The sequence below is a fragment of the Colletotrichum navitas genome, assembly GCF_030913465.1.
Source record: "Colletotrichum navitas strain CBS 125086 chromosome Unknown LY79scaffold_4, whole genome shotgun sequence".
In the NCBI taxonomy this organism is placed as follows: domain Eukaryota; kingdom Fungi; phylum Ascomycota; class Sordariomycetes; order Glomerellales; family Glomerellaceae; genus Colletotrichum; species Colletotrichum navitas.
This window is the reverse complement of record NW_026850550.1, coordinates 847,869-863,362: the sequence shown is the minus strand read 5'-3', so window position 1 is coordinate 863,362 and position 15,494 is coordinate 847,869. Positions and strand designations below refer to the sequence as shown.

Here is a 15,494-nt window from a genome sequence, read left to right as displayed (position 1 = left end):
CGTATCCGTCCCCGAATGACGGCACCGGCTGTCGGGACCATAGCTCCATGTCCGTCGTGCTTGACTCCAACAGGAGGAGGTCTTCTCTCCATCCACAGACTCCAAATCAATCACGTGGATCACCATTGTGTAGGAAGCAACCCCGACCGACTGCAATTACCCCATTCTGGATCAGATTTGTCACCCACTCTAAACTAGAATTTAGTGTCGTTAGCTGGCTACCTGTCTCTCCGTGTTCGGGCCCTCTAGCAGCTACGCAAAAGAAGCAGGCAGCCGAGAAAATCCCCCTCGTTCATCAGTCGTGGTGGTGAGTGGGTGGGTGGTGTGCCACCCTGCGTGCGAGTGGCCTGATTTTTGTCGTTATTCCTGGGGCATGTTGCGCCGAGTCGAGTGGTCTCGTAGCCCGCTGAGGTGAGGCCTTGGAAAGGGCCCGAGCAGACGCTGTCTGGCTTTGTTTAGTTGCTCGCCCTGTCGTCCGTCCTCGGTTCGCCTCACGTGGTGAGACCCTTCAACGAACAGACGCCTGGACATCAAGGATGAGTGTGTGCCTGTGCTGCGACGACCTTGAGAGGGACCGCTTTGGCAACGCGCATTAACCTCGACATCAAAGTAGAGCGAATCCACGGATACTCCAGTTACAAATAGCAGCAAAAAGGCATGGCATGCATGGTGGGGGTTCGAACAAAGAGAAGATGGGCCACACCCGAGGTGGAGGCGGGGTTTCCGCATTCCGCGGGCCTCCGTGACTGCATGGTGTGTATCTGTATGTACTATACTACCTACTGAGATGATGCTACCACTATGTACACTAGATCGCATCAGCATTCAGCAGAGTGGTTCGGGCTACACTGTACCATTTCCGGTTGTCTCCCTTCTCTTTTCTTTTTTTTTTTCTCCCCCCCCCCCCCCCCCCCCCCTGGCTTCTTCCATCTCGCCGATGTGCCCATTTAACCTGATGATTCGGCCTTCTGACCCGTTCAACCAATCACCTGCCTGCCCGTACGTGGATAGTTTGACTGGTATCGTCTACCATCACATGAACGATGATGGCACTCACTTCTTTGCTCGAGGGGACGTTAACAGGCAACAGGACAGGGGGCGAGAGGTAAGAGCCGGGGTTTTGGAGGACTGAGGCACAGCGAGGCCGAGAAGTTGAGACGATATGGCGGAGGGGTCGATGGCCGTTGACCCAAGTACTTCCCTTCTCATTCTCACGATGGTGCGGGTACAGTGGGGTGGTGGATACGCCCATGAATGATCAACAAGATACAAGACGGAAGGCAAAATAGTTTAAGCACAAGAGCGAAGAGAGACCCCATGCGCCGCGCGTGCCCAACCCTCTCCCCCTCCCTCCGCCCTTCTCCCCCTCCCCATCTCGTCCCATCCTGCTTGCCCCACCCATGCTTCCTCCTTTCACCGGCCCTCATGTTGCCTCATCTTGGCTGTGCGTGCAGCACTCTAAATCTGCGCCCGCTCGCTCGCCCGCAGCGCTCCTCACCCTGCCTGTTCCCCGTCGACAAGCGCCCCATGGCCTCACCCCAGTGCCTCTCGTCCTCGACTTCGTCCCCGTTCCGGTCCCTGTCACTGTCCCCGCCCCGGGACGACCTGTCCCTACGCGTCGCATTTGTTACCCGAGCAGAGAACTCTTGGGTAGGTCCTGTCACCATGACGGGGGCTTGTCAATGTTTCTGATGGTTCCTGCGGTGTAACCAACCCGAACGATTTGCGTACGACTCGCGCCAGCACGGCCGGCCCCCTCATGAACTCGGCAAAAGAAACCATGATTTCGTCTCGCATCTCGTCGCTTGCCCCCTCCCCCCTTCTCCCTCCTCACGATGCCCATGCTGATGCCGATGCCCGTATGCCAAGGCAGCATACAGCGTGCTGACATGGTAGCTGCAGTCCAGGCTCGAGCTGGGTCCCACGTGAACCAAGCTCCTCTGATTCTTCCTTCCTCCGTCTTGAGCTCCAATACAACTGACAAGATCGGGGCTCAGACCCCGACGGCGTGCCATCAACAAGCGACTGAGGACAAGTCCTCGCGTTCGCGGCCTGTATGTCAAGAGCCCATTACTGGTCAAGGCCGAGACAAACAGAGAACAAGATGGCATCCTGGATCAAAGAACCAACCCGGCTGAGGTGCCAGTGCGGCTACATGCCCACGGCCTCGACTGAACTTGCATGGTATATCCGACTTGCAATGTATTTGCTACACCATGCTACTGTTACTTTTATGATGATTACGATTGTTATTTACTATCATTGTTGTTGTCGTTGTTGCTGTTATTATTGTTACTGTTATCATTATTATTACTACCATTACTACCCCTACTGCCGTCCGCCAGCTAGACTTTGCTAGACGTACAGAACGGGGCAGAGCCGCCAATTAATCCATCCGGTCTCGATCTCGATGGCATGTTGTTGTGTTAAGCCTTACAAGTGTCACATCTTACCTGGTTGACGGGAGGGTTAAGATGCCGTGCCACGTTGGCTGCAGCACGCCTGCAGCACGCCTGCAGCGCAGCTTGCATATAGGGGCCGCACTAAACATTTAGGTCCCGTGCAAGGCAACGATGACGCCGGACAGTAACCACCTAACTGGTGGGAGCCGTGTAACACACAAACAAACAAACAAACGGAGAGAGTTGGCAATTCGTTCTTTCCCCGGCCAGATCTGGCGCACAGCCGTGATCCCATTGGGTTCCCGTCGAGCGGCTCATACCCTGTGTTACCCAAGCTACCTAGTCCAAGGTCCAGAGATTTGTCTCGCTTCGAGAAGGGGGCGCGTATGGCTCCCCTGTCTCCCCCCTCTACTCCCCCCATAATGCGCTCTCGCCCCAGTATCCACACTGACCGCCGACCACCGGCGACCTTACCATTGGCCATTGATCATTGGAAAAGATTACGTGTGACCCGGCGACGGCCCCGCATATCATCTTCCAGTTCCACGCCACGGGTACTTCTCTCTTCTCATTCTTATTCTTCTTCTTCTTCTTCCCGCAACCATGTCTCATCCAAGTCTTCCTCAACATACTTGCGAATGCCTAGGCCATGAGTTGGTGTCCCGAGGGCCTGTCACGGTCCACTATCAGCCGCCCTGACCCCCGGCAAGAAGCTTCGTCGTCGCAGAAGTGCCGTGCGGTGCAATGCGGCTGTTGTCACCGCCATCATCTCGCTTCGACTCGACCTCATGGCGATATCCGCACACCACAACGCTATACAGGCGCTGCTGCGTGCATCCGGTTGTTTGGCCAGACTCAGGGCCGTTTTTGAAGTGCAGACCCCACCTCGTCTACTTATTTTAGATAGCGTAGGCCATCGTGATGCCCTCTCTCCCTCGGTCTTGCCTTCTTTCAATTTGTCCGTCCGTCCGTCCGTCTGTCTACCTCTCTGCTTCCCTGCTTCCCTAGGTACTCACCTTCCTCTCTCGCAGTCCCCTGTGATGTTTCCCGGTACCTCTTCTCTCCATTCCCCGCGCCACACCAGTCTCGACTGCATCGTGACCTTGCTTCGTCTCGCCCGTTCTGGCAGTCTCGCAAGCACATCTTCACCTCAGCCCAGGCCACACCGGATCAACCGGGAGGGTTTGTTCAAGTCGCGACGGGGGGCTATGGCAATCAATCAATCAAGCAAGCATTCTTGTCCCAAGGAAGGGGATACCCCCGTCTTGTCGTATGCCCACCTACACTCGGCAGTCAATCGACCCTCCCCTGCCCGGCCTTCTTGGCCCCCGTCTCAATGTCGACCGGTACAACAGTCACCTGCACCACTCGCTAAGTAAGCCGGCCCTTGACCCCAGCTCCCGCTCGCAAGCGACATAGACGGCCAGGCCGACAGTTAGAAGAGAATGTGACAGCCGCCGCGGACTCCGCGGCTTCTTAATGGTTGCCGTGCTACGCCCTCCCACGCTATGCCATGTTCAATCTGGCGTGGCATGCGGTGCGCTCAACATTGCCTGCCACTGCCACTATAGCTGTGCGGTGAAGGCTGCCTTAGACTTGCCGCCATGCCGCCGAGATCTTGGCCTGATACATGGAAAGAGTTTATGTCCGTTGTCACTTGGGTGGTGTAACGGTGTGTAGCACAGAGAGAGAGAGAGAGAGAGAGAGTCTAGGTCAGAGGAGCAACAAGCTATCGGATCCTCGTCGCGCATCTTCCTCCGCCGGCGGCTGCATTTGTCGTCCGTCATCACAGAGTCAAATCAAGTCGAGTCCTGAGATGCCTTTGTCGTGCATTCCCCTTGCCCACACTCCTCTGCCCCCCCCCCCCCCCCCCGAACTTCCGGATGCCGGTCGCTATGACCGCCGCCGGCGCCGAACGACTACCACGACCACCGCGCATCGCCTTTGTGGCCCCCTTCCCCCAGCCTCGCCAACCCCTCTTTCTGGCCGTGAGCTCCGCCGACACCCTCAAGGCGTTCCTCTCGTTTCGGACCAGCAGGTTTCAAGCTCGGGTTCGCTACGCTCGGCTAGCTCGTCAAGGCGACGCCGCATGGTGCGAAAAGTTTCTGTGGTGCGGGTGTGGCGGGGGGGGCACAGCAAAATGGGAACACGTTACGCAAGTGAAGGACGACGACGACGACGACGACGACGACGACGGTGTGTTATCTTGATGCCAAGTGCCAAGCCTTGGTGCTCTTCCTGCTCTCATCACCCAAAAAAAACTTTTTTTCCAAGACCTCACAGCTCTCCTCTCCTACGTTCACTCCCACATTGCGCAGTCACTTCGCCAAGAAATGAGTCTTGCTTTCAGATCGCTGCGTCTAGATGAATGATGGACCCACGCCTCTGCGGCTATTGATACCACTTTCGGCTTCACTTTCTTCGTCACCATCAGCCCGATCTTGGCTGGGTTTAATCGACTTTTCCCTCCCCTTCTCCCCCGCCGCGATACATACATAGTAGTATACACTACACATTGCCTTCCTACCTGCCAATCCGACGTTAATGTGCATCAGGTGTACCGAGAAGGCTAGCGGCTCTGCTTCGTTCGGTGCTAGCTTCCATCCCGGATATGTTACCTGCTTGGCTCTTTCCCTCACCCTAGGTTCGGCAATTTTGCGTCCGTCATGCCTTTCATCATCTCTAGCATGACGCCGGCGCGGTCAGGACGACACGCAAAGGAGAGAGGGAGAGGGGGACAAATCATCATTCAAGGCGGTCCTCAGCTGGCTAGCCCGCCTTAGGCTAGCACTGGAGAGCCACGGCCTCCACTCGATGCCCCCTCCCACCGCTGTCGCTTGCAGGCACATGCAATACTAGACTATGTGAACTAGTCTACGAGGTATGCATTCTCGGTCTACCAAACCTTCTGGCCTTGATCAATCATCATCATCGAACCTGCTGCCATGGACTTAAAGGAGTAGCAACGATTCCGGATACTCTCTCAGTGATGAGCCCCCCCCCCCCCCCCCAGCCCTCACCCCTGACGTGTTCCTGGTGAACCGTTTCCCTGGGCCCGAAGCCAGCCCCCCGTCGCTCATCCATCACGGTCAGTGTAGGTGTCTGTCTTGTGGGTTGTGGTCGAGTGGGGCAGGAAGGACGGAAGCAACCTTTTACAACAGAAGAAGACAAAGAAGACGGCAAGCTTGCCCCTGGCGTCGAATCCATGTGCGCCCGTTGGGCATGTACAGAAATTGCCTTGTAGTAGTTGGCGGGGTGCGTGTAATTAGACAGCCGACAAAGGTGCCAAAGGGTGCCCGTCTCCGCCCCCTGTCCAACACCGAGTGGAAGTCTGCGAGTGTACGGAAACCTCGCCCAGGCCTCGAGGGGTCCGTCCGGTCCGCAGATCTGATCAGGGATACACTCCCACAAACCCGCGAGAAATGGCGCAGGTAATGAGTCTTGAGTTATTACATCTACCGGCTTCTTCATCTATTTTTTCACCTTGGTTCTAATTTCCTTGCACTGCCTAGTCTGCCTTATTCGCAAGGGGATTGCCCCAGAATGCAGTTGAAACTGGTTTTGGATCCCGAACCCCCGGACCTGGTCGGTGGACGGGTATCTGTGTTGTGTTCGTACACTGCCATTCTCGCTGTGACCCTGCACGTATGCCTCAAGCGGTAGGTTTACCCGCCAGTCAAGCAGAAATCTAGTGTTCGTCAACCGCTCGCCTCTACTGGGCACGAGGGGAGGGGGGCTGGGTGCCGGCCCCATGTCACGCTGTTCGACATGCAGAGAGAATTTGCCCGAGGCGGTTGCACCGATGCAACTCAACTCCTTCACGTACATTCATTCATTCTCAACTGACTGCCCTTAGCACCCACAAGCGCGCGCCGGACGGCATTGCTGGGCAGTGGGATGAAGAGTCGGAGAACCCGGAACCACCTTGGAAGAGCCTTGCTCCTGCTCCCGTTGTCTCCTTGGGGTTGCATGATCTCCTCTCCTCCCTCAAGTCGGCGCCAACTCGACCCCATGCCCCTTCCCTCCCCATCTTGCTCGTGACCTCTAACCCAGCTGACCTATCCCCTCCCTGGTCCAATCAACTGCGTGCACAGGTCCCAGCGAAAAGGGCTGATCGACGCTACACCATCTCACAGAGCGGCATTGTCCACCAAAACGTCCGGGAGGTCTCATCGCCATAATCTCGAACTGTGTAAGCAAAGGGAACGGTTCCAAAGGCGGCAGGGATCTGTTGCTTCTCTGCCATCCGACACATGCAGCCCGTGTAACTTGGGTGTAAGTAGCGTACACCAGCACCCCAAGGTCAGGGGGGATGTGCGTACTTGCAGTAGATTCTGTAGATGGGAAAACAGGCAAAGAGAGGGAGCAGGATCCGGAGGGAGAAAATCGGAAAGGCGCTCATCTGGGCCCTCGCTGCTGCCGACCAGAGCGCCCCAGGTCTCCAAGCATATATCATGTATATGTGCCTTGCCTCGTAACTCTTCCCTTTCCTCTTCCAGGATGACACTTAAAAAAAAAAGAAAAGAAAAAAAAAGAAAAAAAAAGGAAAAAGACAGGTACAAGGGAAGAAAAGTCAACAGTGGTTATGGGGCCCAACAGAGCAGGGGGTGGTTAGCGCCCAGCCACTTGGGGAAAAATAGACACAGGAGAACAGCCGATGAAGACCAGAAGAAAAAAAGGTGTTACCCACGTCGCGCTCACGACAACCACACCACCACCCACACCACGCCCGCACCCACACCCGCCCACAGTCAAAATCCAAGAAAAGAAAGTCTGGCAAAAAAAAAAAAAAAAGTCTCTATGGTACCAAGCCCGCGATCTCACAATCTGGAGTTCGCGCTAGCGGCCCAACTTACCAGGACCCCGACCTTGCCAAGCTTTCCATGTGGGCTTGGGGTACTTTGCACTTTGTAGTGTAACTTCACTACACCGCATCAAACCAACCCATCTCGCTCGCTCATCTGTCTCGTCAACGTCCGGCCGTCGAAGCCCTCGCTATCCGGACACGATGTATGAGAACCCGCGCTCCGAAGCGTTTTGAAATTCGCTACCGGCAACCGTGTTCCTCCTCCTCTTACTCGCTAGGCACGCGAGAGATGAGTATTGGCAGAAAATCCACCGCATCACTCTCGGCTCACGTTCCAAGCAAATGGTCAGGGCATGTAATAGCAGTAGCGTAGCACTCCGAAGAGCGTCCCATTTCCCGTCCGGAATCCATTGGTAAAAATACGTCGTTTTGGTCGCCGACTACGGTGGGGAATCACGCGCGGCACGGACAGGGTCGCCCATCACCAACTTCAATCACCATCGCCATCGCCGCCGCCAAGGAGATACACTTTCGTTTTCGTCTTGCTCATCCACATCGCATTCCCCGTTTCATTTGCCATCGCCCCCGCCGTCGTCGGCTATACAGCGTGCTACCGGCTCACGCAGTATCACTCTGGTGGGACCCGTGCCCGCAAGTCCACTGCGGTCGGCGAGCATCTTTCATGTTATTTACACCCCTGATCAACCGGTCACTTTCCCATCGATCCCACCTCCCCCTACATACAATCTACATCGAGCATGTAACGGTCCGCTACAAGAGCCACCCTGGACGACAGCAAACCCCCCCCCCCCTTTTCTCCTATCCGCCACTGATTTGAACGTATTGCACGGCTGCATCCACATGGACCATCGTTTACCTACTCATACCCAGTCGGCCGGATTCATCCGGCATGTGGGCCACCGCCCTGTACTTTGGGATTTTGGAATGCTCGAATGTGCGTCTAATTGTCCGCAGCCGCGTCTTGTGGGACATTCCTGTTGCTTTCGGCAAACACACACCCATCAGTCTGTCTAGGTACCGATGTCTCGTTTTCTCCCAGGCGGCTTGCAACCCGCCAACGGTCGCCAATACATGCCGTAATTCATCAGGATGCGACCCAACGCCTGGATTCCTTGTTCAAATCGGTCTAACATACAAACCGCAGTCTGCTCATTGCAATGATGGCCTTGATTCCGCACACTAACATACCGCACTACCTACCTGAGAGCAGACTGGTCACTACCTTAGACAGTAAACAAGGTGATGGAGGGTGCTCAGGCGAAACCCACAGCGACATGCATGCCCAGGCACGGCAAGATTAGTGCCGCCATCGGAGGGCTAATCAGCCCGGCCGACCCGGGGCTTGCTCCAGGTTGAGACGACGCCATACCAGCCGTGAAGATCCATGTCCGTGCGTTCTCGTGTAGGCACACCTGCAATACACGACGCCGAGCTCTATCTCGCTCGCTCACCATGCTTCTTGTTTACTAGTGCAGCATCGCAGCTGCTGCCATTGGCCATCACCTCTCTCGAAGGGGTGTCTCAGTTGAGTCGCACCTGCTTCTCAGTCGGCCTTCATGAAGAACCATGGCCGGCTGGCTGCCGATTCATCTGACGTGTAGCGCTCTGCCGGTACCTTCATCGGGATGGGCATCGTTGTTCCAAACACACCCTCAAGGCACCGTGATTCGTCCTGGTCGAGTTGTTGTTGTCGCCGTTTCTCCTGGCTGTCTGTCACTGTCACAGCCGGACCCCCTTCACCTTTCGACATCGGCGCCTGCCCCTGTGCATCTTGGTCGGCTCCCGGCCGTGTCCCGGTGTCCGCGGAGCCCGGCAGGTTACCATCCACAGCGACTAAGACGCCGCACTCCCAGTTACGACATGTGAGCTTGGGCGCTCCTGACTCCCGTTCCTTCACTAACCGACCCCTAAAATCCAATTTGAGTCAGCCTTATGGTAGATCCACGCTGTTTAATTTTGCTGCTCTCCGTCTCTTCAATCTCCTCCCAACAACCCCCTCCCTGCCCTTCGCCTCGTCGCCGAATGCAGCGTTAGGGGCTGTTGCCAACCGTGAGGTGTCCCGTATGACTTACCATGCGCTCTCAGATAGATTTGCACTACCCATATATGCCCAGGCTGCGCCGTCGCGCGCCCGGACAAAGATGGCTTTGGTGTGTAGAAGCAAACCGCTTCTAACACTCTGGCAATCTCGGAGTAATTCTCGTGGGAAAGTGGACGATTTCCACCACTTCTCTTGGAAGGAGATGGTGCCGGCAGACTGGGCCATCATGTAAGATGAGCATACAGGGAAAACACAAGGGAATTTTGGCAGCAGGATCGACCGGTACCGCGGCGATCCCGGGCTGCAGACAACTTACAGATCTACCGCCCCGGCTACTGGAAACGGTACGCTCGGTCGGGAAGTAAATACGGACATGGCGCTGCAATTGGAGCGGCTCATTGCAGACCAGTCTAGAACCGCCCAGGCCTGCTTTTGCGGCCTTGTTTCTGGCCGGTTTAAATTGCCTGGCATCGTATTCCTTGATACCCGAATCCCCTACAAGAGGCCGCGGCACGTTAGCATGAGGTTTCCTACCTTATCAAATGACAGCAGGCTTGCTAAGAACCAGACATACCTTGGCATGCATAGTAAATCGCTTTTAAATAGGCATGGTTCAACGAACCCAGTGAAGATGCCTAAGATGACAAACTGATTAGCAACGCCCCATGCCACGCGGGCCGCCAAGACCCTGACAGTCTTCTAAGCCAAGATAACGCTTGCGTACCACGTAGTCAATATCCACGGCATCCTCAGTTGCTAGACCCAAGCTTCGGACGGTACTTCCTAGCCCACAGTAGCCTAAGGTCAACAGTTAGTAATATTTCAACACGCCACGGCCGTGTAGGCCTCGCATTCCGGCCAACCGCGGGTTGACTGGCCTGTGTGCTGCCAAGAGTCATTGGCATGGCTGCCTGCACTGAATATCGATGTCACCGTCAGTCATGGGATCATCTCAACTAGGATCGTACTGGCGCTGACTCACATAGAATGAACGAAGCCGTAGCGGCTTGTCTCGGTAAAGTCGTAGTTGTCGAGACTCTTGACCAGCTTTTCGTCCAGTCCAAGAGCTCGTAGGAATCGCCGGAGCTCGGTTCCAAACAGCGTCTCGGCCGGAGGCGCAGCCTGCTGAGTGCTTTCGAGCTTGGGCAAGTCGATCAGGAAAACCATCTGCTATTGATCAGCGGAATGGCCAAGGATCTGCCAACTATTGGGGGAGGGGGCAAACGTTTTCTAGTACTCCAGTCTCGCCCCAATCATATGGAACCAGATTACCGGAAGGAATCACAATGCGGAGATAACTGTAAATCAATCAACAGCTGCCGGTAGCTTAAATAATGAAGACCAACGTACCCTTCATACTTCAGAATCTGCAGCTTCGAATGCATGTATCCGCCGTACATTGGCGGAAAGCAAAATCGGACAAGGCCAGTTGGGGCGTTTGCGCGGATGGCAGCTTTCTGGAGTAGTGAATTGCAACGTCAGTCATGGCTTCCAACTTAAGCCAATACAAGACCGATTGCGGCTTGTTTTATATCAGAAGACACACCTCAGCCTCGTTGTTTGCATAAGCAACGAGCAGCAGCCTAGTCTGTCTGACGTTGACCTTGGAAAGGAGCCACTCCTCGTCCCACTGGAAAGATAAGAGTACAGCCAGCTGTAGCTTGTCCTTCTGAAGAATCTCCTCGATCTTGATGTCCTCGCCGATCCTAGGATATCCAAGAGCCCAAGTCCGCTTGAACGCGCCTTTTGGGAATGGTAGTTGAGGCACGTGTCTTGCTGCAGTTGCTGCTTCTAATGAACCGAAGGTGGCGCTGGAGGGCCGGTGCCCTTTGGGTGCTTCAGCTCGCTGTATCTTTGGTCTTTGATGCTGATCATCAAGCTGAGCTTGAGTTGCTGAACGTTTCTTGAGTCTTGCAAGCCGCTCTTCCTCCATCCTCTTTCTATCGAGCACCAAGGATCCAAAGTTGGTAGCGGGGGCTGGCTTTGGGATATGTTCTGAAGGTCTCTCGGTAGAAGAGGTCGTTGTCGTACCCCCGATCTTCAGGTTTTCTTCTTCCTGCAAGGAAAGCGCAATGGCCAAGGCAAGATCGGGATCATCATCGGGACCTGGCGATGAAGAACGCGCCCGCTCGCGGTTTGAAGCCATGCTCGTTATCGTGTGCCGGAGGCGAGTTCGTTACAGTGACGACTTCCTCGATCTCTACTTACTTGGATGGCAGTTTGATCAAATCCACAATTGGTGATCACTCAGCTAGTCGTCTTTGATATGGCAATCAGATGTAATGGTGGATGTTGAGCATTGTGCGACGTCCATATGCAGGCGACGTGTAACGGGGCACTTCGAGTGGACCTGCCTGTCACGAAGTCATGTGCTTTCGTGTTGCATGTCACCCCGATATACGCACATCCTTGCTGGTGCGGGGGTTTATAATCGGGTAAGTGCATGTAGCTGAATGCCCAACCTGTCGACAGATAGCTTCTCCCTAGATTGACTGGCTATTCTGAAATGGAGCTTATGATCTCCCTAATATCAATTTAGATGACTTCTATGTCTGTTTAGTAGTGGTTCTTCTCGCTTCTCAAAACATGGTATCCGCCTAAGAATCAACACAACCCTTTGAACCCTGTATGGCTACTAGCAACAGTAGGGTTCCGAAAGAATCATCTAACAATAAGTGCACAGCCTTATAAGGGACAGCTACATTTTCCAACTGACTGTCGAGGCCCATCGCACCAATCGTTGGTCTGAGCTGTATACGGATTCGGAATTTCCGAGGAACCTGTATCACAACACAATAAACAGACTATATTGCCAAGAGAAAACCCCCTAGATGATTGCTACTATCAGGAGATAAGGAACCTAACGGGAGGAAACCCCGTCTAAATTACGTCTGCAAGAGATTCCGCGGTCATATAGACCAACAGAGCTGTACAGAGTGACTCCAGAATGAGATTGCTTCTATGCTCAAGGCCTGGACCTGTTGTATAAGCCACAAGGTAGCTTGCCATCAAAATAAACCTTCCGATGCCGTCGATTCGGTAGAGATTTTGCACAAAGCCCGAGAACTTGTAGCCCTAAGTATCTTTTGAGAAGCATGTAGAAGGCTCTCGGCAAACTAGTTTCCCTAGTAGGTATGCTTACCGGATAATACCCGTGGGACATCACCCAAGAGGTCAAATCATCGGTAAAATCATTGAAGGGACCATGTCAGATCTGTGCCTCGTTCTTATTGATATCGAGACTGGGACATGGTTTGTCTTATTCGAAGAGACAATAGGTGACAATGCAGTCAGCCCGCCCGCCAGGTTGATGCCTACATCAGAGACCAAACCAGACCGCTAATATAGTTCGCCCCATCGTCAAACGGTTGTTCCACGACTTACTCATGGAGCTTGTACACCATGACCTTGGCAGCTTTTTATTAGGCTTACCATGATAACCCTTGATAATGTCGACAACTTCGGTAGAGGATGGTTTGTAGGTCCCCCAAACAAAAGGCATACTAATCGGTCCTAATCCCGAAAAGTCATCCGCAACGTCTTAGGGTGAGTGCAATGACAGAGAACACCTCAAATGGCACCACGAGACCACTGCTGGAGAAACAAACACGTGCTGGACCTTGAAGCCAAACGCAACACAAGCACATTATATCTTCGAAGATGCACATATGGAAGCTCTGAGCCCATACACCACGGCAAGACATACGAGCAGGACGCGCGTCTCTACCCCAAAATGTCCTTGAACAGCAGCAATTAACGGTATCAGCTTCTCGAGGTTGTGAGCAACGACAAACCAAGAAACTACAAACCTTCTTGCTTACGCTATATAGACCTCTGAACCTCTGACGAGAACACTGAGGACCAAACTCTGGAACGGAAGAAGCGGCGCTGACTGGGTCGTTGACAGCGGCACCACCTCTGCACGGTGCCGAGAACATTGTTCCTGCATGAAAGCGGCACATCTAGTTCGATGCTTCAGACTAAAGCCTCGTTCCACGACCCTACAATATGGTATTGAAAGACCACTGTCGCCGCTGCCCGCCATTCGGAGACGCAGTATCGCAAGTTTAATATGGAGGACTTCCTCAAATGCCCACTCTTGTCCCGACGACATGATCTACCCTGAAAAAGAGGAACGAAGACAAAGCCCCAACCATCATTAAAGTCCTTACAAGTACATCAATCAACATGGCAACAAATACAACATACCCAGGCTATATGGAAAAGGAATTTGGAATTGTCCTAACTGAAGAAAAACATCAATGTCGCTTTCGGGTATCAAGTTGAATTTCAGGTCAGCATGTAAAGCAACCGCCAGCCTGCCGCTGCCCGCAACCCCAAGACACCCAACAAGACAAAAAGAATAATCATCAGATAGTAACCGCATAGACTCCTGTTCCATGCCAGTTGGTATCAAGTAGCCTTGGCGTCCTTAAAAAAAGGGCCAAGAATACTAAGGCACCGTGTAACGCCCGAGTTGATGAGTGTAATGCAACTGGCTTGTTAGTAGTCCACCCACAACGACTGCCTATGAGTATAGAGGGCGATCTCCGGACTTGGCGGTTGCCAATGGCGATTCGAGTTTAAGAATACGTCGCAAATTGTCCTCCATTGCGCGTAGGTCGGCAGAGTGACCACTCTGGGATTCAGGAGTGCTTCCCATAAAACCGTTATGAACATACTGAGCTGGAGCGCCAGAAGCTGACGGCTGGGCAGGCGAAGCTGGGCCTTTAGGTCCGAACAGATACTTTTTCAGAGCCTCAGAACGGTCCTCGATCGGCGGGGGCTCCGAAGTTCTCGCGCCGTTTGGTGACTGATTAAGGGCGCCGCGAGCAGCCCGAATGCGTTCCTGATACGGCGTGGAGAAGGCAGGGCCAAGAGGCTTGCCAGAATGTCCGTCGAGCTCTGCGACGGAGATACCACTGGACGAACGCTGAAGGGGCATGCGATGTCCAGGATGAGTGTTGTAGGGCTTAGCAACAAATGGACTGTTGTAACCATTCTTTGGCGAGGGAGCAGCGGGAGATTCGGAACCGACAGGTCGCATTGACGACTGGAGAGAACTGGAACGCCGCGCCTTCTCCTTTTCAGCTCTATCAGCTCTGAAAATGGCGTCGAGAGGCGACTCCTGGGCCCTGGGTACAGTAGCGGGGTGCTGCGGTGTAGAGTGCTCATGGTCAGCTGGCGGAGGGGATGGTTGTTGCTGAGCATCTCGCTTCGGGCCCGGAGATTCAGGGATCGACTTCGAATAGAAGCTGGGCATAGGCAGAGCCGACGGAGCAGGCGAGGCATGGAAAGTCGCGCCAGCAAAGGCAGCAGCGGCAGCAGCAGCAGCAGCAGCAGTTGGCTTAGTGTTGACGGGAATGTTCTGCGGGGTCGAGCGGCGGTTCTGGCGAGTGACGTCGGGCGAGGCTACCGTATTGGGATTCTTGGCTCGGGGCTTGTTACGTGAACGCTGCTTGGAGCCAGCCTGGTTACCGGTACCAGACTGCGGCTCAGGGGAGCCAGAGTATGACTTCTGAGGGGTATGGGGATTGCCGTGATGCTCGTAGGCGAGGTTTGAGACGTCGGCCACGTCGTTCTCGGAAGCGTACATCTTCTGGCCGGCAGCCTTGCCGCCACCACCCCGACCCTGTCGGGGACGAGTGGGCGTCGGCTTTGCTTGGTTGGTTGTCTCTTGCATTCTGGGTAAGAAGTATTGCGCAATGCAATTGGTTGCGATGGGTTCGGGTAGTAGGAACCAGAGTCAGAGTTGGCGAAGAAACTGCCCCAGACTATGTTCGCTTGTGATGAAAGGATAGCGTGGCGAAAATAAAGATAGGGCAAAGTGTATAAGGCAGGTATCGGGTTGACTGTCTGTCTGTTGGTTGTTTCGGCCGCAAGGCTCTGTATGAGGGTGCGTGTATGTATCTAATGACTGTTTCGATAGCGCTAGCCAAAGATAATGGGCTTTTCTTTCTTGTTTCCCCGTGTTTTTGTTGGGTTCAAGAGCCAGGGGGATGATCTGTTTGAGGAGGCGGATTGGAAGAAAGGGAAAGCGAGATATAGAGGCCAGTGTTTGATGCAGGAAAAGCGCGTGAGTATTCTCTGCTCATGTTGCCGTGCGGACAGTAATGGGCTGAAGCGTCGAGTGAGGTGACAGCGAAGAGGACGGGGGCCAGGTGCGATAGCGTGCAGCGAAGGAGAGGAGAGGGGCTTAAGTAACCCGGGTGTTGGTGTGGGT

At 54.2% G+C, this 15,494-nt stretch overlaps 5 protein-coding genes across 5 annotated transcripts; 2 read left to right on the top strand and 3 right to left on the bottom strand.

Moving 5' to 3' along the window:
• Positions 1-226: 226 nt before the first annotated feature.
• On the bottom strand, positions 227-908 carry LY79DRAFT_256730 (uncharacterized protein). Its single transcript, XM_060551892.1, has one exon. It carries the CDS (start codon positions 823-825, stop codon positions 361-363), a length of 465 nt encoding a protein of 154 aa, XP_060419465.1. The 5' UTR covers positions 826-908; the 3' UTR covers positions 227-360.
• Positions 909-1,342: 434 nt separating this feature from the next.
• LY79DRAFT_256726 (uncharacterized protein) lies at positions 1,343-2,424 on the top strand. The gene is made up of 2 exons (XM_060551891.1): positions 1,343-1,650; positions 1,903-2,424. Exons 1-2 carry the CDS (start codon positions 1,401-1,403, stop codon positions 2,136-2,138), a joined length of 486 nt encoding a protein of 161 aa, XP_060419464.1. The 5' UTR covers positions 1,343-1,400; the 3' UTR covers positions 2,139-2,424.
• Positions 2,425-2,960: 536 nt separating this feature from the next.
• Positions 2,961-3,867, top strand: LY79DRAFT_538226 (uncharacterized protein; the record flags this gene model as incomplete). The annotated part of the gene is made up of 1 exon (XM_060556721.1): positions 2,961-3,867. A coding segment is annotated over exon 1 (587 nt), but the record flags the coding sequence as incomplete, so codon positions are not given.
• Positions 3,868-8,773: 4,906 nt separating this feature from the next.
• On the bottom strand, positions 8,774-11,417 carry LY79DRAFT_505688 (ubiquitin interaction domain-containing protein; the record flags this gene model as incomplete). Its single annotated transcript, XM_060553647.1, has 10 exons — positions 8,774-9,137; positions 9,303-9,487; positions 9,588-9,766; positions 9,846-9,906; positions 9,996-10,069; positions 10,135-10,187; positions 10,254-10,438; positions 10,497-10,569; positions 10,622-10,728; positions 10,818-11,417. The coding sequence occupies 10 exons, from the start codon at positions 11,415-11,417 to the stop codon at positions 8,774-8,776; spliced, it is 1,881 nt and encodes a 626-aa protein (XP_060419462.1).
• A 2,382-nt stretch (positions 11,418-13,799) lies between these two features.
• LY79DRAFT_575926 (uncharacterized protein) lies at positions 13,800-14,954 on the bottom strand (the record flags this gene model as incomplete). Its single annotated transcript, XM_060559753.1, has 1 exon — positions 13,800-14,954. One exon carries the CDS (start codon positions 14,952-14,954, stop codon positions 13,800-13,802), a length of 1,155 nt encoding a protein of 384 aa, XP_060419461.1.
• Positions 14,955-15,494: the final 540 nt, after the last annotated feature.